Source organism: Balaenoptera ricei, chromosome 6 (genome assembly GCF_028023285.1).
Source record: "Balaenoptera ricei isolate mBalRic1 chromosome 6, mBalRic1.hap2, whole genome shotgun sequence".
NCBI classification, from domain to species: domain Eukaryota; kingdom Metazoa; phylum Chordata; class Mammalia; order Artiodactyla; family Balaenopteridae; genus Balaenoptera; species Balaenoptera ricei.
Genome location: NC_082644.1, coordinates 36489446 through 36511265, shown reverse-complemented (window position 1 = coordinate 36511265; position 21820 = coordinate 36489446). Strand labels below are relative to the sequence as shown.

The window sequence follows — 21820 nt, the reverse complement described above, 5'->3', positions numbered from 1 at the left end:
CCCATTTTTACCAAGTAGCAATGTTCTCTGGTCAAGAACTGAAAATGTATTTGCAGCTGTAAAAGAGTATTTCTTTCAATCATTGTCAGTCATTTCTTCTTCCTCATTGTTATTCTAGTTCTAAAATGAAATAGCTGGAAATATAAAAACTACATTTTCTTACTTTGTTTTAGCCATTTTGGGGTTCTGGCTTCTCTTGAACCTAAATGCTCTTTCTTGCCTCCATCATTCAGATACTGGATTTTAGGTGACCTTTAAAAATGACTGATGAAATAACCACATACATAACAATATGATACATGCTTCTTGGAAAAGATGTTTACTTTTGTGTGGTGTGTGAGTATGTGTGCCCTTTAAAAATATTTTGATGAGACCTGGAACAGTCAAGAATGTGTAATGGTGTTCTTGCTAAGCTAGACAGGAAGAGGCCTTAATATCTTTTTGATTCTAAAGCCTCAACATACTTAAGAAAAAAAATCTTTTAAAAAATGGAAATCTTTATTCAAAGTTTATGTACTTTCTGCATTTTCCTGCCTTTTTTTCCATTCCAGTGAATAAAATGATATTTAAAACCAAAGCATTTTTTTCTGGTAACCATTCCTTTTTCCCTTTGGATCATTATAATAATTGTGGAACCAGCCAAGTGGTCTAGGAGATCTTGCTTAAGCTAATGACATCACTGAACATGAGTTGAATGGAGGGGAAATTCAGTTAAACATAGGAAATTTATTTTAAAAACTATAATTATTTGGGTCATTGTTAAACATAGCTGACTAGGAAAATACATTATAACTTAAAGTGATATTAAAATTTAAAATTTCCTAGATCACTATGATGTTTCTTTGTTTTAGACAAAGCCAGAATGATGTTGGCAAAATACTAAGGAGGGAATGACTTTTTAAAATTATATTTATTGTTCAGCTGTTGGACCAAGGACGATGTAGACCTTTGGAGTATTTTTAGTTTGATATCAAAACCAGATGTTAAAACATGTCCCCCCACCACACACACACGCACAAACACGAAAATAGTTTCATTGTTTTGTATCTTACTATTAAGTTTTAAAATTAAAAGAATGAGCAGAAGATATTTTAGAAGAGATTTCAGGTCTAAAATGAACATTTCTGTAATTAATACCTTTTTCCCCCCCTACTTGCATCAAGAAACCAATGTAAAATTCATGAGAACTGAAGGGGAAATACACATTAATTCTGTAATATCATTGTATAACTGCAAAGGAAGAATTGATAATCCCAAACATGAAAATGTTTGGAAGTGTTCTTTTTCAGGTTCCTTATCCCCTTGCTGCACTGTCTAGATGGATCTCTATTTCTCAGAATCCCAGTTGAGTCTTGGGAGAAAAGGCAATGATGGACTATCTTAATTTAAACAAGTAACAAAAATGACCAACCAAACAACAACAAAAAAAACATGAATCACCAAACATAACAGAAAATAACAAATCAAAATGACCTATAACCAAAAGCATGGAGTGTTGAAAAGAATCTAAAAAGTGAGAGCCAAGAGAACTGAGTACTCAGAGCTGGGCTGCCAACTAGCTGTGTGACTTCAGATAAGTCATTTTACATCTCTGGAGCTTAATTTCCTCGTGTGTAAAATGAGAAAATTCCATGAGAGGATCTCCAAATGTTTTCCGTACATGAAATCCTATACTCACAAGGGACTTGCAGATGAAAAGTACTATCTTTGCCTGTACAAACAGCTTGCTTATTTTGCACCCAAAACACCTCTGTTAAAGAAGAGGTGACTTTCTGACTCAAAGCCACTTTCAGTCCAGTACATTTTGACCATACACAAAATCTATCCAAGTCAAAGCAGCATTCTCCTTGGACTTGCCGTATATGTTCATTATGATTGGTGAGTCACAGTTTTGGTGACTGTGCCATGAAGAAGAATGATAATAAAGAAGGGGTGTGTGTGAGAATGTGTGTGTGTGTGTGTGTGTGTGTGTGTGTGTGTGTGTGTATAGGGGTGAGAGAGAGTTGTGGTTGACACTTCCTGTTTTAGTAGTCTGCTCTTGGTTTTTGTGTAACAAGAAAGCAAGAGGGTTGCTTACCTACAATGGAAATTGTAACTTAGGTTTATTGAGACCGTGGAGCCATAAAAAGGATCGGGTGCAGGAAGGAGTACAGATGGAAGGGAATTAGAGGAGGCCTGAAGACTTTGTAACTCTGGGGAGTTTATAAAAGAATCTGACCCACTGAGCTGTCACATCTGTGGCCCCCTGGCTTCCAGTGACCAGATCAGTGTGGGAAAACATCCCATCAAGCCACACCCACAGCAACAGGGGGCTCATCACCTCCTACTGGAGTCTGCGGAAGCAGCCCTCTCCCCAGTTGTTGATCTGTGATAATCAAGTCTCTGAAAATGGGTGATTTTTATAGAAAGTGGTGAAACTTGAAACATTTTTTTTAAACTAAAAATAACCTCCTTTTACTCCAACTGCAAAAAGACATGCATATAGTAAACTGAAAATAAAGAAAATATATGGTTTGAATCTATTCCCTACAAGTTTTATAGATGGCTTTAAAAATGGCTCGTCCTAAAAAGACAAGCAAACATGTTAGTTTAGTTGATGTCTTAGTCGATTTGGGCTGCTATAACAAAATACTGCAGAGCGAATGGTTTATAAACAAGAGAAAATTATTTCTCACAGTTCCGGAGGCTAGAAGTCGGAAATCAGGGTGCCAGCATCGTTAGGTCCTGGTTAAGGCCCTCTTTTGTGTTGCAGACTGCCGACTTCTGGCTGCGGCCTCATATGGTGGAAGGGGCTAGGAAGCTCGGTCTGGCCTCTTTTATAAAGGCATTAATCTCATTCATGAGGGTTGTGCCCTTATGACCTAAGCACCTCCCAAAGACCCCACCTCCTAATACCATCACTTCGGGCATTAAGATTTCACATATGAATGAGGACGGACACATTCAGACCATAGCAGCATAGTGTATCTTATCCTCATTTGACTGCTCCGCATACACACAAACATGTAACAAGAAGCTGAAGTAATTATTACTCTGACAGGTTTTTCCTCAATTTAGAAGTTCTTTAACGGCAACAAGCCATGGGCCTGCCTGTGACCCCCATCTTACCTTGTTTTCTTTCTGATTTTCAGTGGCCTCCTCCCATTCCCACAACTCCTGTGCAGTTAGTCTGGGCTCTCCAGGGGGGTCTTCCATGCGGGTGGGTATCCCAGGGCATGTAGAACGAGCCCTGGTGAAAGAGAGTTTTCCTTTTCACGTTGGAAGGAATTGTTCAGTTGGGAAATAATGAAGTTATAAACATCAGAATTGCAGGCTGGCGCCTAAAACATCTATCCCATAAGCATTTTAGCAACATGGCCGAGGTGCAAGGCTGTGCATGTTGAATAAACACAGCTGCATTTCTTTCGGTGATTACACATCCAGATAACTGCAGAGCATGTTTATAAATGCACAAAGATTTTCCTCCCCTCTTGGGACACAGGGGCGGGGGGAGGGAAGGGTGGGGAATGTGTGTGTGATAGGAGTCACCACGTAGAGGGTATGATTTTCAGGAGAGTATGACTCCATGAAGACCTTGTGTCGACCAGTTCTCCACTTTCTGTCAGATCCCCAAAATTCCACCACTAGACCTTTATCCAGGGGTTAAAGCTTTCATCCCTGTTAAAATGTAGTTACTTAACTTTAGATTGTTTTAGACATTTGCACCATGACGTGTGACATGCATAAGAATATCAGATTGTGAAAGCTGAAAAAGCCATCCGTTATGAAGTCACTGGCACTCGGTTTAGGTGTGTTGAGGAGGGAGGAGGGAAGCTGCAGCTGAGAAAGAAGAAAAGGCCAAGAAGGGAGTAGACTGGGAACATGAAGGGAATCTACATTTTCAAGAAATTTTGCCTAGGATTGTTTTCCTATTTATGAAAACATTCCAATAAGAACGTGATTCAGTCTTATATCAGACAAGGGTATATTTATGGGTGTGGCTTTTAGATAGATGACTTGATCTATACTTTCAGAGTTATAGCTCTGGAGACCAAGTGGAAAGCTAGAAAGAAAACATATAGACTTTGGCAGAAAGGATGCCCCAGCCATATAAAGAGGGGAGGGAAAGAGACTTGTGGGGACAGTGGGAGGATTGGAGGTGAGAGCTTCCTGGGGTCTGGCCAGGCAACTAATCCCCTTGGTTGGGAGACTTCAGGCGCCGATGCAAAGAGAGCCTTCAAGAGGATGACAGGGGATCAGGACAAAACTCTAGAACAGAATATCTAGAACTAGGCTGTTTAGAGGGGGGAAATAATAGAGAACTGGGGAGGAAATGATGGTGATAACATGCTTTTTTAAATCCAGTCAATGGAAGGATTCCCTCCCCGCCTCCCTATTTGTGTACGATACCCAGACTCAAATCTGCCTGCAACATCAATACTTACTACTTCATAAAATCACCATTTCTAAATTTTTGAGATAGGTCTAATTTCAGACACTCAGTCCCATTGTTGGACACTATACTGTTTGGGGTTAGGAAATTGAGGTCTCTGAGTCCATACAAGTGTCCTTTGCCATATGGTGTGTAAAGCCCTTTCTACACAAATTAAACAGGTAGGAACTTTCCTTCTCCCTTGTCCCTTCCTGTGACCTGCTTGGCACCCTTAGTTTCTTCTCTTGTTTAATAGCTTCATGATCCATCTTATCTCTTGAGGCAGAAATCTGGGAAAATTCTGTTATCTATTGCTGCATAACAAATTACCTCAAAACTAAACAGCTTAAAAGAACAAAACTTAAACATAGTTTCTGAGAGTCAGGAATCCAGGAGCAGCTTAACCGGGTTGTTCTGGCTCAGGATCTCTTACAGTGTAGCAGTCAGCTGTCTGCCGGGGCCACAGACATCTCAAGGCTTGGCTGGAGCTGGAAGATCCTCTTCCAAACTCACGTGCAAGGTTGTTGACAGGCCTCAGATCCTCACTGACTGTGGGCCACAGGCCTTCGTTCCTACCACATGGGCTCCTGCATAGACTGCCTGAGTGTCCTCATGACATGGCACCCCCCGCCCTGCCCTGAGGAAGTGATGAGACACAGAGGAAAACCCCTAAAACAAAAGCCATAGATTTCTAAATAATCTGATCTCAGAAGTGACATCACTTCTGCCATAGCCATCGGTCGCACAGGCCAACCTGATACAGTGTGGGAGGGGACTACACAGGGGTGTGAATACCAGGGACAGGGGTTGTTGGGGTCCATCTTGGAAGTTGGTTACCTCAGAGGGGCCTTCTGTTCCTTCTCCTTCTCCTTCAGCAAATCACTATGTCTTTCTGATTCTTCCTCTGCAGTGTTTCTCACACATGACCTCATCTCAAATCTGATTGTTTCTTCTGGAAAGAGGTATGGAGGCTGATGGAGGAAGCCTTGGGGACCACATACCTAAGGGCACAGGTGGAACGCATAATAATATACCAGCATGACCTCCAACCCAAGCTTATCGGAAGAAGGAGAGCAAACATCTGGGCAAGCCAGTCTTTTGGGGAGGATTTGCTCCCTGTGCAGGGAAGGGAAGACCTGTAGCACCAGAGTCACCCGAGGGAAATGAGGTGCTGCGTGCAAAAGCAAGAGAGCACAGATACTTTCAGACTTGGCCTAAGTACCCTAGGACTTAGGACCGTAATATGGGGTCAGCTTCCCCTGTGCATGAGGCAGAGAAAGTCTTAGGCGATCTCTAGGCAAGGGCCTCCCACTTCCCTGTGAGCATCACAAATAGGTTTATCTCCACAAGTCTGCTTAGATTGGAAGTGGATTCCTAAAGCTCATGAGCTGAGCAAAATTGTGGGGTCCATTCTGCTTCAGTGAAAAAGAAAGCCTTGATTCTCAATGGCTGCCATTGTCAGAGGAAGAGGAGTTATACCTGCCATTTGGCCAGTGGCAATATACTCCATTTCCACTGACGATACGTTTCATCTTGGGATCCTTCCCTAAGATGGGCCTTTTGGGAAAAAACAGGTGGAATTTTCAGAACTTGAGCTGCTAAAGCATCCCCCCACCAGGCAAACACAACCAGCAGCCCCGCCTAGGAGGAGGTGGCTTTAGGCGACTTCGTCATTAGGTTCTCAAACAACCTGAAGCTGGGCAGTTAACTAAGGCTAAGTCAATTAACCAAGGATCCAAGGGGACCAGGGTGGGAGCTCAGCACTCACTGAAACCGATGGGGGATTCTGGGCCTTCCATGAAAATTTGCCTTTGTTCTTGTGTCTACGTTTCTGGGACGTAATCATAGGTTTACGGACCAGAACAGACAATAGAAGTCACATACCTGCCCCCCCATCCCCATTTTGCATGTGACTCAGAGAGGTCAAGGGACTTTTCCATAGCCATTTAATGAGTTGGTAACCCAGCCAGGACCAAAGTCTTCTGAATTTCTAATCTTCTTTCCCTGCCTCATGTCAATTCTATGAGTTATCACAGCATATACACTTCTAGGAGGTAGACTGCCTGTTTGCTCTAAGGTCCATTTTCTGCTCTTATTATGATCTTCTCTGAATGACAAGGAACCTCATTTCTCAGGCTGCCTTGTCTTCTGGCTTTCTGTCAGGTTTGGCCAACGTGGGGCATTGATGGAACATTTGAGAGTTGGTGAGATACAAGGTATTTCCTCCCCTCTTTCTGCTTCTTTTGGCATCTCCATCAATGACTGAGTCTCCCTGGTCCCAGCACCCATTGGACATTCCCCACTGTGACTCTGGCTTCTGTCAAATGACCCTGTAACACCCAGTAACAGTAGCTCCTCCAACCTGTGGAGTCACAGCTCCTTACCACTGTGTCTAATCTCTGAGTTGCCTCACTCTTCCCTGTTTGGCTTCTCAGCACTTCTATTACTTGTATGACCAATTCCCTATATAAAATAACCTCTGTTTATTAAGACCTAGGCTGGTTTCTTTTTTCCTTCCTGGACCCTGACTGATGGAGTGGGGCCATCATTCTATGTGTTCTTGCTCATTGTAAGAACACAATAAATGTTCAGTCATAACAATGTTAACTAAAAAGGAAAACCAGTTTATGCGAGAGAGGTAGTGCTCTGCTCTATTATTTACTCTATAAATCAAGCTGATTAAAACTATATCATATTTGCCATAACTCCTGAAAAGCAAAAAGTAGAAACATTTTCCTAAGACATCTTGCTGAGGGTCAGTCTGTACCTTCTCCTCTGTGGTGTTAAAAGAATAGATTTCTTGGATCTCATAGATTTTTTTCCATTTCTGTCTGTGACTTAATCATGGAAGGGATCGTTCTTGGTATGTGTGGGTTTGTGTTTTTTAACTGTAGCAGAATGAGCCCTAATGTCATGCCGTTGGTTTCCTACACTTGCTTTGGTAACAACTCTGCACTTGGGCTTCCCGTCACAAGCCTGGTTGTTGTGACCTACAGTCCTGTTGATATGCCAACCCCTGTTCTTGGCCTCCACACAAGGATTCCCACAAGGGTTCCATTTGAGATGGTGGTTTCCAAGATTGGGGGTATCTGTCCGCCAGCACTGGATTTGAGACCACCAGCTTGTTTTTCTAAGTATTAATATCTCAGTGATCGCTAAACATATTTTCTTTTCCAGAATATTTTCCAAAATTTTTTAAGAATGTCTCTAAAACTTTTTTCTTTCGAAGGCCTAAGGGCCTAAAGGGAGGGGCAAGGTTAGTGTAAACTTTAACTTGGCAGACTAGTATTTAAAACTTTATCCAAAAAAATATTTTTCCCCTTAAAAAACAAACAAACAAACAAAAAACTCTCTTTACATGTTTAAGTAATTCATTTGGGAGAAATTACCACTCAGCTATTCACACAGCCCTTGGCCGTTTCAGTTCAAGATGCTCTGAAACCAGTCAACTACAAAGTCTCAGATATTTTCTCTTTGAAAGCTCAACTTAACCTTCGCTACCATGGTGGTGAGAAAAGTGACAACTCATTTTAAAGATTCTCCCCCTTTGTTTCTTTGTCTTTCTTCTGCAGGCCATGTGTTTATACTATGGGATCGCCCATAAACAACAGGGCCCTTTTTCCATGCCAGGAGCCACCCGTTGCCATGTCAACATGGCAGGCTACAGTTCGAGCAGCTGCATCTTTTGTTGTTTTAATGAGTGGGGAAAATTCTGCCAAGCCAACACAGCTTCAGGAAGGTACTGTACATGTGTTCTGTGCTTCTTTATGTATTGCACACATGCTGGACCCAGCAACCCAATACACGGTGTTTTTCTCCACTTTAAAAGAGCTCCTTTATTAGCTGGGTTGGACTGAACATACAATAAAACATCCTGTCAGAGAAAACAGCCCGGGATGGGGAGAGGCACTTGGGAGCCTAGGCATGGCATGTGGGGCTCTTCATGCCAGAGTTATCAATTCCTAGATTATTAAGGCAGTTGCTTTCAGCTGATGGTTTGTGGGCCGTAAGTGGGTGGTCTTGGTTGAAGACTTTCTGGGCAGGCAAGTGTGTCATGGAAACACCATTACAGTAGAGTTATCTGTGGTTTGGTCATGGAGCCTGTACAGGGTTATTCATTACGCTGAGCGATAGTGCTCCTGTTGGCTGGCCCACTGGAGTCGTCCTAGTATTGCATCTGTTCTGTACACTATTTGGCCGTGAAGTTTTGTTTTGGTTTTCTTAAATAATTAATTAATTAATTAATTTTATTTTTGGCTGCGTTGGGTCCTCGTTGCTGCGCGTGGGCTTTCTTTTAGTTGCAGTGAGCAGGGACTACTCTTCGTTGCAGCGCGCGGGCTTCTCATTGCGGTGGCTTCTCTTGTTGCAGAACACGGGCTCTAGGCACAAGGGCTTCAGTAGCTGTGGAGCACAGGCTCAGTAGTTGTGGCAAGCAGGCTCTAGAGTGCAGGCTTCAGTAGTTGTGGCCCCCTGGCTTAGTTGCTCCGCGGCATGTGGGATCTTCCCAGACCAGGGATCAAACCCGTGTTCCCTGCACTGACAGGTGGATTCTTAACCACTGCGCCACCAGGGAAGCCCTGGACATGAAGTTTTGAACCAAAGGTGTGTAAGAAAGATGGAAGGCAAGTGCTAATGCATCATCAAGGTTTTGTCTGCGAATTTCTTGCTTATTGCAATAATTAACACTTTCAGTTGAGATCCAGGGCATGTTGATGCCAGGTAAAATTTTTGTAATTGTAATATTTCTTTATTTACAATATGGTGTCTCCTTCCACTACTTATTATAGAGACTTATACAAAAAAGTAAAAGTAATAAAATTAAATAATTTTAAACAAAATGGTTGCTAACATTTTGTTGCATTTCCCTCCGGTATTTAAAATCTCTCTATAGGGACTTCCCTGGTGGTGCAGTGGTTAAGAATCCACCTGCCAATGCAGGGGACATGGGTTTGAGCCCTGGTCCGGGAAGATCCCACATGCCGAGGAGCAACTAAGCCCATACTCCACAACTACTGAGCCTGTGCTCTAGAGTTCACGAGCCACAAGTACTGAGCCCGCTTGCCACAACTACTGAAGCCCATGCGCCTAGAGCCCATGCTCCACAACAAGAGAAGCCACTGCAATGAGAAGCCCATGCACCGCAACGAAGAGCAGCCCCCACTCGCCTCAACTAGGCCCAGGCACCAGCAACGAAGATCCAACGCGGCCAAAAATAAATAAATAAATAAATTTATAAAAAAAAAGAAAAAACATCTCTCTCTATAGTACATATTATCATTTAAAAATTGTCATCATAGACAGAGGACAAAGGAAGGAGACACAGGACTGGAGTGACCTCAGCTGGGGGCGGGGTTTCACAGTGTTGGGTGCTGCAGAGAGGTAGTCAGCAGGAGCAGGGGCTGTGTACATCATCAGAGGCATTTTTTATTTTATTTTATTGTTTTTATTGATGTATAGTTGATTTACAATCTTGTGCCAATCTGCTGTATGGCAAAGTGACTCAGTTATACACATATAGACATTCTTTTTTTATATTCTTTTCCATTACAGTTTATCACAGGATATTGACTCTAGTTCCCTGTGCTGTAGAGTAGGACCTTGTTGTTTATCCCTCCTATATATAATAGTTTACATCTGCTAATGCCACACTCCCAGCCCTTCCCTCTCCCACCCCCCTCCTCCTTGGCAACCACAAGTCTGTTCTCTATGTCTGTGAGTCTGTTGCTGTTTCATAGATAGGTTCATTTGTGCCATACTTTAGATTCCACATGTAAGTGGTATCACATGGTATTTGTCTTTCTCTTTCTGACTTACTTCACTTAATAATCTCTAGTTGCATCCATGTTGCTGCAGTCATCAAAGGCATTTTAGAAGAGGCTCTGCTTGCCATAGCTTCTGGCAGCATTGCTTCCTACAGTGGAAAGAAGAATGTTGTTGATGGGAATTCCCAAAGTTAGGCTAAAGTGGGGGTGAAGTAACTTTTCTAGGTGAAGAGGTGATCTTTTTTTTTTTTTTTGATTTGTATGTGTGTGTTTTATTATATATTAGTCTCTTAAATCAAATAGAAGACAAAAAGTGGAGCTACAAACCAAAGTTACAACAGTACTAGCTTTTCTCGTCGCCCGTCTGTCTACTTTTACCAGAGGTCTTTATTTCTTCATAAGGCTTTGAGCTACTGTCCAGGGTCCTTGACTCCAACCTGAAGAACTCCCTGTGGCAGGCGGGTCTGGTGGTTAAGAACTCTCTCAACTCTTGATTAACTGGGAATGTCTTGACTTCTCCCTCATTTTCAAAGGAAAGTTTTGCTAGATATAGGATTCTTGGTTGACGGTTTCTTTCCTTCAACACTTCAAGTACATCGAGTCATGCCATCTGGCCTCCGAGGCTCCTGATGAGAAATCTGCTCAATGACCTTCCTGGCAAATCTTCTCTCAGCTTCATAGACTTTCATAATGTACCGTATCATGTCTTATGCAACAGAACATTTTGTATAGTATCATGAAGTCAATTAAGTTGTAACGTTATTTTGAGACCAGAATTTAAGGAAAAGGAATTGAACATTTCAAGTGTAGACATTATGAGGTCTCTAAAATTATTACACATTTTCAAACTAGAAATAAAAAGGCCACTGAAGTATCCTGCAGATTTTTATTTATAACAAAGTGAATACCAATATCTAATAACACACGTAAAGAAAAATTTCTTTGGGATCCTTTTTCCTAAGTGTAAAGGGGCCTTGAACTCAAAAAGTGAGAAAACCACTGTGGTGTGTCCCCAGCGGTGATGGGTCCATTTCTTGCTCTGACCTCAGAGTGCACCATTGTGATGTACTTCACAAAGCCCTATGAAAGAGAAAGGTGGGCCCAGGTTTTTGGTCCTTAGAGCCCAGGAAGCTGCTTTTGGTGACCTGACGGCCTTGGACCTACAGTTAGCTTGTGTTTTCCTTGTTTCTGCCATTTTGTTGATTTTCGTTTCTCTTTTCTCTACTCTTTTTTATTTGTGTCATTGTTCTTTCTACAGTTAGCATAGTGAGTATTGTTGGTATAGTTAATACTTGATTAGCATAGTTAGTGTAGTTAGTACTAGTTAGTGCTGTTGGTACAGTTAGCGTAGTTAGCGTTGTTAGTAGAGACAGCATACTTAGCCCTGTTAGTACAGTTAGCATTGTTAGTTAGCATAGTTAGCTTTGCTAGGTAGTGCTGTCAGTCAGTGTAGTTAGCAGATCACCAGGATGCAGGGCCTCACAGCCAAATCTGCTGGCAAGGCGGCTCATATTGATGACTTCGAGATCCTCCACACCATTGGTGAAGGCACCTTCGGTAAAGTGAAGTTGGCCCGACACATTCTGACCGGGACACAGGTGGCTGTGAAGGTCATAAAGAAAAGGCGTCAGAGCTTCTCAAGTGTCCAGGCACTTTTCCGGGAAGTGTGCAGTCTGAAGGCTCTGAATCACCCCAATATTGTAAAACTGCTGGGGGTGATTGACACAGAGGAGACATTTTTCGTGGTGATGGAGTACCTCAGTGGGGGGGACATGTACCGCTATTTGAAGACCCATGGCCGTATGACAGAGGCGGAGGCCCGAGGCCCGTTCCAGCAGCTGGTCTCCGCCCTGCAGCACTGCCACCGGAGGGGCATCGTGCACCGGGACCTGAAGCCACTGAGCCTCCTCTTTGATTCCAACATGAATATCAAACTTACAGACTTTGGCCTCAGCAACAAGTGTGATGGCACTGTCCAACTGGACACGATCTGCGGCACAGCCCCTTATGCTGCCCCGGAACTCTTCCTGGGGCAGAGCTACAGCGGCCCTGCGGTGGACGTGTGGAGCTTGGGAGTAGTGCTGTACACCATGGTAACTGGGTCCCAGCCCTTTGTGGGAAAAGACTTCCAGGAGCTGCGGAAGCAAATCCTACAAGGGCAATACCCCATCCCACCTTATCTGTCTTTGAAGATAAGGGATCTGTTACAAAAAATGATTGCCCTCAACCCCAGTGACAGAGGCACCTTACCTGACCTCATGAGGCATCCATGGGTCAACATGGGCCAGAAGGAGCCACTCCAGCCACCCTGTGAAGAGGACCTGGAGGTGACAATGGTGAGGACTCCGGGCTTGACTTGCGACCAGATCCAGGACACTGGGACAGGCAGTGTGAGCTCCAAGAAACCCAAGGTGGAGGTCTCCATCATAACTCTGAAGCCCTTCTCTTGCGGGGACCTCTGTGGCAGTGAACTTGAGCCTTCTCCAAGCCCTGTGGTGTCCTCCCTGCAAACCAGGTGGCTCTACCACAGAAAAAGTGTGCAGCTGCAGGAAGACCAGCAGGCAGGGCAGAAGACCGGTGAGTCTGCCTGTCCCCCACCCAGCCTGGAGGCGAGGACTGCCACCCCCAGCCCAGCCCCCCAGTGTGGCACTGGGACATCCACCTCCAGCAGCAGCAGCAGCAGGATTGGAGCCCCAGAGGGAAGCAGCTGCCCCCTGGGTGTGTCCAACACTGGAAGGTCCTCCCACGCTGGGCAGCCTGAGAGTGTGTCCTCATCCACTCTCTCTGGCCAGAGCCAGAAAAAGCAAGGGGTGGCTGGGAGAATCTGGAACTTTATTTTGAAGCATCTTTGTTGCAAGCTGCCCAGCATGAGGCGTCATAATAAAGTGAGCCCATGTGAACCCCATGGATGACCGAGGCAGGAAGGTCAGGCCGCCGCGCTCCCTGGGGCCCGGTGCAGGGGAAGAGGAGTGTGTTCTCTGCACGGCCTTCAGAAGCATCGTATCCAAGACCCTGGCCAGCTCAGAGGATGGTCCGGAGCAGCCCGGGCGACCGAAAGCGAGGCCACCGTGGCTGCAGGTCTGCCCCTCAACCCCCACCTGGGTGAAACTTGAGAGACTGGACTGTCATTCCTGGGGCACGTCTCCCCTCCCCTACTCTTCTGTCTTCCGTGTTGGTGGGGGAGGGGGATAGTTCTTGTTCCAAGAACTCCTTGGTTCTTCCAATTCTAGTTAATAAACTTGATGCTCCAGAAAAAAAAAAAAAAAAAAAAATTGTCATCATAGCATATAACAGTTTTGTATTCTACTTTTTTCACTTATATCTTGCTTGTCTTTCAGGTCATTAAGTATTTTTCAAGTTGATAATTTTAATGTCTGCATAATATTTTATTGTATGAATATATCAGATTTTACTTAACATTTCCATATTATTAGACATTTTTATTGTTTCCAAGGTTTTTTCTTATTATAAATAAAGTTGCATTAAATTCCTGGGGAGATAGTTTGTATAAAATTAGAATTACTGAGTCAAAAGTTTTGAACCTGTTTAAGACTGTTGGTACATATCTTAAGTTGTTTTTCAGAAAGGTTGTACCAGTTTACATATCCATCAGTAGTTATGAAGGTCTCCTTTTCCTTGGAGTTTCACCCATCTGATAGGCAAGAGAAGGCCTCTCTTTAATTTGGATTACTTCAATTATCAATGAGGTTTCATATATCCTTATATGTTTCTTAACCGTTTTCATTTCCTATTTGTTAATTTCCTTTGCTCATTTTTATATTGAGGTGTTAGTGAGGTTTCCAGAAGTTTGTTTTGTCTTCTAATTTGATTGGATCTTTAAAAAATAAAGATACTGGAACTTCCAGGTTAGTGAACACATGGAGATGTGGGGAGAACTGTGTACCTGGAGAGGGCATGGAAGTTCCGTGCTCCTTCTCACGTACCTTGCCCTGTGCATCTCTTCCATCTGGCTGTTCCTGAGTTGACTGTCCACTCGTCATCAAACCCAGCAGAAAAGTATGCAGGTCTGTTTCTTCGGGCCTTCATTTCCTGTGGAGGCTCCCGTGTCACATAAGACTTACATTACATAAATCTGTAAGCTAGTCTCCTGTTTAAAAAATATATAAAATAAAATAGAGATATTAATCTCTTATATTTGTGAAAAGTATTTTTTCTCAGTTTTTAGTATACCTTTTAATTTTATATAATATTTCTAATCTATGGGAGATTTTAATTTTTATGTAATCAAATATGTTAGGTTTCTCTTGGGAAGTCTTTCTTTGCTCTATGACTCACCTGTTTTGTTCTAATATTTTTATTTAATTTTTTAAAATTTATTTATTTTTGTAATTTCACTCTTTAATCTGTTTGTAGTTTATTCTGGTCAGGGTTGTGAAATGAGGACTAAACATTTTTGTCTTCGAATAGGAAACCAGTTATCCAAGATCATTTATTGAATCTTTTCTGATTTGTGATGTCTTCTTCATAAAAAAACTAGATTTACACATGTAATAAAGTCTTCAGTGAATGTTTACTTGATTCTCAAAGTCAAAACAAAACAAATCATACATTTTAAAATTTCATTTTTAAAAATAAGTCACGTTTACATGGTTCATTTACAAATGAGCAAAGGACAAAAAAATTTACAATAAGTCTCCTTTTTACTCCTAATTCCCAGCTACCCAGTAACCCTTCCCCAAGGCAACCAAGGTCACCAGTTTCCTTTGTATAGTATATTTTTTCCTCTTTTGTTGCACAAATCATAACATGCTATACACTTTTTTGTATTGTGCTTCCCTCTTTAGAGTAAGTTTATCTTATAGATAATTTCATATCTGACCATGAAGAGCTTCCTCAATATTTTTATGACTATAGAGTATTCCATAAATGGATGTTTCACAATTTAGTTAACCAATAGCTCTTGACTTCATTCTATATCAAATAAAGAATTTAATGGGCATTTACTTCTATCAACTTCCCTCACCCACATTCTCCAGTTTTAATAAATACAGTTTGGGATTTGCGACTCACATTATCTCTATATTTTGTTTTTGTATTATATCTTCTTTTCTAGGAATTACAATTGTTGTTTTACATTTTCATCCAGTTTCAAATTATATTTTTGTATTTGCAATAAGTATTTAGACTTTCTTTACTCTTGATCTCTTAAGTCTGAGTCATCTCCTAGTCAGCTGGGAAATAGCTTCAGTATTTTTTTTTTTCCTTCCTAGAAGGATGGGTATGTGGTATATTTTCTAAGCCCTCCCATTTTTAGGAGCCCTCCCATTTCTGAGCCCTCCCATTTTTAGCCCTCCCATTTTTGAGCTTTTTGTTGTGTTTACTTATTTATTTATTTATTTATGGCTGTGTTGGGTCTTTGTTTCTGCACGAGGGCTCTCTCCAGTTGCGGCAAGCGGGGGCCACTCTTCATCGCGGTGCGCAGGCCTCTCACCATCGCGGCCTCTCTTGCTGCGGAGCACAGGCTCCAGACGTGCAGGCTCAGCAGTTGTGGCTCACGGGCCCAGCCGCTCCGCGACATGTGGGATCCTCCCAGACCAGGGCTTGAACCCGCGTCCCCAGCACTGGCAGGCAGACCCTCAACCACTGCACCATCAGGGAAGCCCTGTTGTGTTTACTTATGAACAATCCTTGGCTAGGTATTAAATTCTTACTTCTTTTCCCTCTTAAACAACTGTAAATGTTTTCATTACCATATCTTACTTAGTATTTCAGAGGAGAACTCCGATATCATTTTAAAATTCTTTGAAAGTAGTCTGATTTTTCTGCCTACAGGCTCATAGAATTTAAAAAATTTATTTATGTAATTCAAAACTTTCTAGAATGGAGCTGGTTGTGGGTACCTTGGTTTTTAATCAACTTAATTACAGTATAATTTATGTATAATGAAATGCACACAGTTCGTCTTGTTCAATGGTGTTTGACAAAAAAATGCATCTATGTAATTAATCAACACCCCTATGAAGATGTAGAACATTTCTATTACCCTAGAAGTTCTCTTGTGCCTTTGCCATCCCTACTTAAGTGAGTCTTCCCTAACCCCACTCCAGTCAACCACTGATCTGATTTCCATATCTATAGATTAGTTTTACCTCTCCTAAACATTCATATAAATGGCATCATTCATGTGTACTCTTTTGTGTCTGGCTTCTTTTGCTCAGCATGAGACGTACCCATATTGTTGTGGATATCAATAGTTTATTATTTTTTAAAAAGTTGATGAATAGTAATCCATTATATGAGTAAACTAGTTTGTTTATCCACTCATCTGTTGATGGACATTTGAATTTTGAGGGGGCATTACAAAAAATATTCTGTGAACATTCATGTGTAAGCCTTTTTGTGGACAAAGGTTTTAATTTCTCTTGGGTAAATACCTAAGAGTGGAATTGCTGGGTCAGAGAAGTTAACTTTGTATCTGGCAAACTATTTCCAAAGTGATTCAGTCATTTTATATTCCACCAGCAGTGTATGAGAGTCCAGTAGCTGTGCATCCTTGCAAACACTTGATGTTGTCAGTCCTTTTAATTTTAGCCCTCCAACTGGGGTGAAATACTATCTTGTGGTTTTAATTTGCATTTCTCTGATAACTAATGATGGTGAGCAACTTTCATGCCCTTATTGTACGTTCTTATGTCTGCCTTTGAAAAGTGTCTCTTCAAGTCATTTGCCCATTTATTTAATATGGTTTTTTTGGTTGTTTTATTGTTAGACTGTAAGAATACTTTATATACTCTAGAGTCTAGCCTTTTGCCAGATATGTGTCACAAATATATTCTCCCCGACTGTATGGCTTGCCTTTTCATTTTTTATTTACGCTTTATACCACTGAGTTTCCATGGAGACATTTTATTCTTTAGTAATTCCATTATAGATTGTTATTGTAACAACCCTTGCAATTCTTCCTTATCTTTTTTGTTACTTTGTTGTCTTTTGATCTCAATCTGTTACACCATTTCAGCCTGTTGTCCTCTCATGGCTTTTTACCATTTTTTCATAGACGTTGTATCTTCTTGTATCATACTGGGAATGCCAGTTTTCTAAACTTGTTTTGGTTTCTGTAGTAAATTCATTTCCGAGGCTTGTTCTTCCTCTGAGTCCTTAGAACAATGTTTTCTTTTACCTTTATCCTGCAGTATTTTTTCCTGTCCTGCTCATGGCTTTCCTCTCTGGTGTGTCTCAACAGACGGGATAAAGTCTGAGGATTTCCCTTAGCTCCATTCACTGTCCACTTGTGTGCTGCCTGAAATCCCCTCTCTGTTCAACAGGTGAAAGGTTACTGAGGCACACAGCTCCTCTATCCAGGTTTTGGTGTCTCGTGAATTGTCCAGTGAAGTTCTTTGGGACTCACACAGCATCTTTTTTACCCTCCTTGCTTGTTTCCCTGACACGCTGAATTGACTGAGTAAATGAAACACTGCAGTCTCAAGCAGGCACTGATACCTGGACTCCTCCAGCCTCCATTTCTGGTTCACTTGTGGTGATAACTACACTTCCCAAGATGCGATGTGGCTCTCCCTACCCCCACCTCACCAAGCCTACATACTTTCTCATTCATGGTTTTGTCCTGCAGTTCAGATGTTAAACCTTGTGTTTGGCAGTGTTTCTCAAACTTGAGCATTGCTTTTCTTGTCAGAGGGAAAAAACCTCATGATTCACCAGGGTTGACTGAAGTTATTTGTATTAGAATGATATCTTTAAAACTATAAATGTATGCTTATTTACAAAAACAGGCAGTAGACTGGATTTGGCCAGGGGGCTGGATTATCCTGATATAAATAAATCCTGCCAAACAATTTTGTATTCCTATACTCTTACACATCTAAAACACCAAAAAAAGTCTAAATTAAATGCAGACCAAACCACTAAATCAATGAAATTCAAATGGACAACTTCAGTTTATTGTAAAAGATTATTATTTTCCTGAAATGAAGCTGCCCCTTACAATATGAATGTGGTGCTGACAGCTCCATGAAGGTTCTCTTGAGGTCGTTGTGCCTGTTCTACCCTGAGCCACATGATGATCTTATTCTGCACCACTTTTCTTCCATATGCTGTGAAGCTTTTGCTTACACAGCATGCCGTGATGTCATTTAGCCTTTACTCCCCAAAAGCATCATTCTTATGTTCTTTTCTCATTATCTCTCAATAATTAAAGCAGTGCTACATGTCCCTGTGCAATCATAGACACTACTGCAGATGTGAACTCTGAAATTGTTTGTCAGGACTCATTTGTATCTGGATAATCCAGCCCTTTGGCCAAATCCAGTCTACTGCCTGTTTTTGTAAATAAAGTTTTATTGAAATACAACCATTGTCTATGGCTGATTTGGTGCTGCAATGGCAGAGTTAAACAGTTGCAACAAAGACTGCATAGCCTGCAAAGGCTAAAATATTTACTAACTAGCCCTTCACAGAAAAAAGTCTTCTGATCCTTTCAACATCTGTCTGTTTACCTGTCTATTTGAAGATTACCATCAAAAATTAAAACAAGAATTGACTTTAACATTTTCATGGAAAATGTTCATACCTCCAACAGTGTATCTGTGGATTTTTTCCCCGAATTTCCAATTCAGGGCATAGTTATAATAAAGTAGATGCTAATTAGGATTTGCTTATATACAACTTTATATGATACCACAGAGCAGACTTTACCAATTCAAACTGAGAGAGGATAGAGCCACACCAGAAGAAAGAATTTTATGCTTAATACTGCACACCTCCTGCAGCCCACAGCTGGGGTTTATCAGAGGACAATCAGGCAAGCGTATTAACAATGCTCTTTGCCAGGCCCAAAATGGCTGTTCTGAGGATGGAATAATATCTCCAAATGTGTCTGCACTCCTTAGAGAAAAAGGGTATGTGGATACAAGATGCTACTACTTCCTTTCCAAGTCATGTTTTCTAGACTGGTAGATTGGTCTCATAGGACCTCCACTCTGTTGTGCACAATGCCCTTTAAAACGAGGAGCTATCATTGAAAACATGAGCAGCAAAACCCAACCCGCAAGTCACAGTTTCCATCACAGTGACACGTCAACCTGATTAGTACATTTGCCAGGCACCAGCTGATTTCCCGAAAGAAGAAAAGCACCTGGGAGCAGCATAATGTAATGAGGCAGATAATAGTGACAGAAATGATAACAACCCTTGGGCAGGGGACGGAAATCAGACGACGGACCTCCGAGTTCTCACTACATGAGGGAAATCATTCCTCCTGGCTATTTTTAAGAAGAAGGCTAATGGTTTAGACGGTAGTGTGATGACCATCATAAGAATCTTAGTAGCTGAGAAATCACTATCCTTTTTCTCAATAAGGCTAAGTCAAGGCCATAGATTTAGATTGACTTATTTAGCTCCTTTATTATATAACTTCCCCAGCATCATGTCATTTGGGCAGACAGAAATGTTAGCTTGTGTGTTATTGTCGGCCTATAGTCCCTGCCAAAATGTAGCTAAACTATTAAGCACAGAGACCCAATGTCCAGTACAGTGTTTTGTATATAGTAGGTGCTCAATACCTATTTGTTGAATAAATGTGTTCTCTGTAATCAGACAGAAGTAATAGGTTCATGGAAGAAGCATTTAAAATCACTACTGATAGTAACAAAAGTGATTTCAGGGTCATTCCTTTAGTTTTGCTTCTGATTAGAGTTTATGCCTTTTCTCCAGGCTCAGTATATTTTAAAAGGAAAAAATTGGTGTAGTACATTCTTATTTCCCCCAGTTTGGTAATTTTGTTGTTGTTGTTTAATTTTGTTTTATTTTCACGGAGTCTAATTTAGTATCTACTTCCTAGAAAATTAAAACATTACACTTATGTTTTTCATGGGAAGCCTCAAGTAAATGAACAAGACTGACTAATTTAAGCTCCTTCCAAATGTAGGAGAAAAAGCATATGAACAAGTGAAAGGTGTTAAAAACTATTTGTGCCCTTGCTTAGGATCTGATTTCATTTTTCTATGCAAAAGTAGGAGACTGTAGACATTACCTCATCCTGGGCAAAATGCTACTCTCTGGCCTGCCCAATTGACCAGCTCCCTGACATTCTCTCTCTTGATTTCGTGTGGGAAATTCCAGGGAAAAGCCAAGATTTCAGGGGTCAGACCCTCCTGTGTGCAATTGAAAGCCAACTTTTCTTTCCTCTTGATGGCTCAAAATGAGCACTACTACTATTTAGACTGCTTCCACAGTGTGAGACCAGGAATTACGTATAAGGAAATGGTAAATTAAAAGACATTAGGAATGGTTATGATTAAGTGTTTTCACAAAGAGAGAATGCAAAGTAGAGAGAGTTCCTTGTTTCTTGAACTGAGGAAACTTTATTCTGGGCTAGTATACATACATGTGTTTCAAGGGGTAGGAGTACAGAGTGAATGCATCTTTTCTCTTTAGAAAGCTACTGTTGATTGAGGACTGTTCTGCTCTGTTACATCCCTCATAAGGTCTCACATAATGCCTTGCACTTTCCAAATCTTTGTCAGTTCATTCTTTTGTTTGTGATTCGCTTTTTGTCTAGTTCTTGCTTGCCCTCCTAGCGTTGCACTTACCATATTTGGCAAACGGGGAAGTCATCGTGCTTTCTTTTGGATAATGATGATTCCGGCAGGCATGTGTATACCCATTCTTGTTGCTATGGATTTTTTTTTTAATTTATTTTTGGCTGTGTTGGGTCTTAGCTGCTGCGTACGGGCTTTCTCTAGTAGTGGCGAGCGGGGGCTACTCTTCATTGCAGTGCGCGGGCTTCTCATTGCGGTGGCTTCTCATTGCAGAGTACGTGTGGGCTCTAGGCGCGTGGGCTTGAGTAGTTGCGGCATGTGGGCTCAGTAGTTGTGGCTCACGGGCTGTAGAGCACAGGCTCAGTAGTTGTGGTGCACGGGCTTAGTTGCTCCGCGTCATGTGGGATCTTCCCGGACCAGGGCTTGAACCCGTGTCCCCTGCATTGGCAGGTGGATTCTCAACCACTGAGCCACCAGGGAAGGCCCCTGGATTTTTGTTTTAGGCTTGACATTCATGAGTTTTCTCAAGTGAGTAAAGTAGTAAAGCACACTTGTGACCATCTGGCACAGAATGATTTGGTGTCCAGTTTGCTGATCCACTTTGTATTTAAGTTTAAGGGGAACTAGGTTATCCACAGCGTAGGCCAGAGTGCAGGTGAGACTTGGCATAACAAGCCTGGTGAAATGTATTCCTTTAGGTATTCCATTAGCCACGAGGGAAAACCTCAAAACCTGTGGAGGTGCTTGTGTTCTGGGTTCAGTAGGTGGCACTCTTCTACCTGGTTCACGGGAATGATGTTGAAGGTCATTCTCTCCTGGGTCTCCTGTGCCACAAGCAGTACCATGTTGCCAGGAAAGGAAACCTGAAGCCTTGCCGGGTGGCATCAGTGCCTGAGAAGTGGTGGCATGATCTGGCACATGGCCCTGGTCAGGCAGTGCTGGTGCATACCAGCCCAGGGCGCCTTACTGTCTCCTTTGTTCTGGTGCCAGTTCTCGCCCTTGAGCAACAGTGGGAAAGGACTAACAAAAGACAGTCATGCCATGGGTATTCAGGAGGGTGGTACTAGCTCATAAAACCAGAACGTGTAGACTCAACATCTAAAAAGTAGTGAAAGAAAAAAGCTGGGGTT

At 42.0% G+C, this 21820-nt stretch overlaps 1 protein-coding gene across 10 annotated transcripts in view; it reads left to right on the top strand.

Annotated features, from left to right (window-relative positions):
* AOPEP (aminopeptidase O (putative)) overlaps positions 1-21820 on the top strand; it is a 371493-nt gene that overhangs the window by 63493 nt on the left and 286180 nt on the right. For all 10 annotated transcript variants that reach the window (XR_009503627.1, XM_059924474.1, XM_059924470.1 and 7 more), the window contains exon 3: positions 7984-8150. Coding sequence is in view for 9 of the 10 variants with exons in the window: in XM_059924474.1 (XP_059780457.1) it covers positions 7984-8150 (167 nt within the window). In the remaining variant the exon portion in view is untranslated. The remainder of the gene's footprint in view (positions 1-7983; positions 8151-21820) is intronic.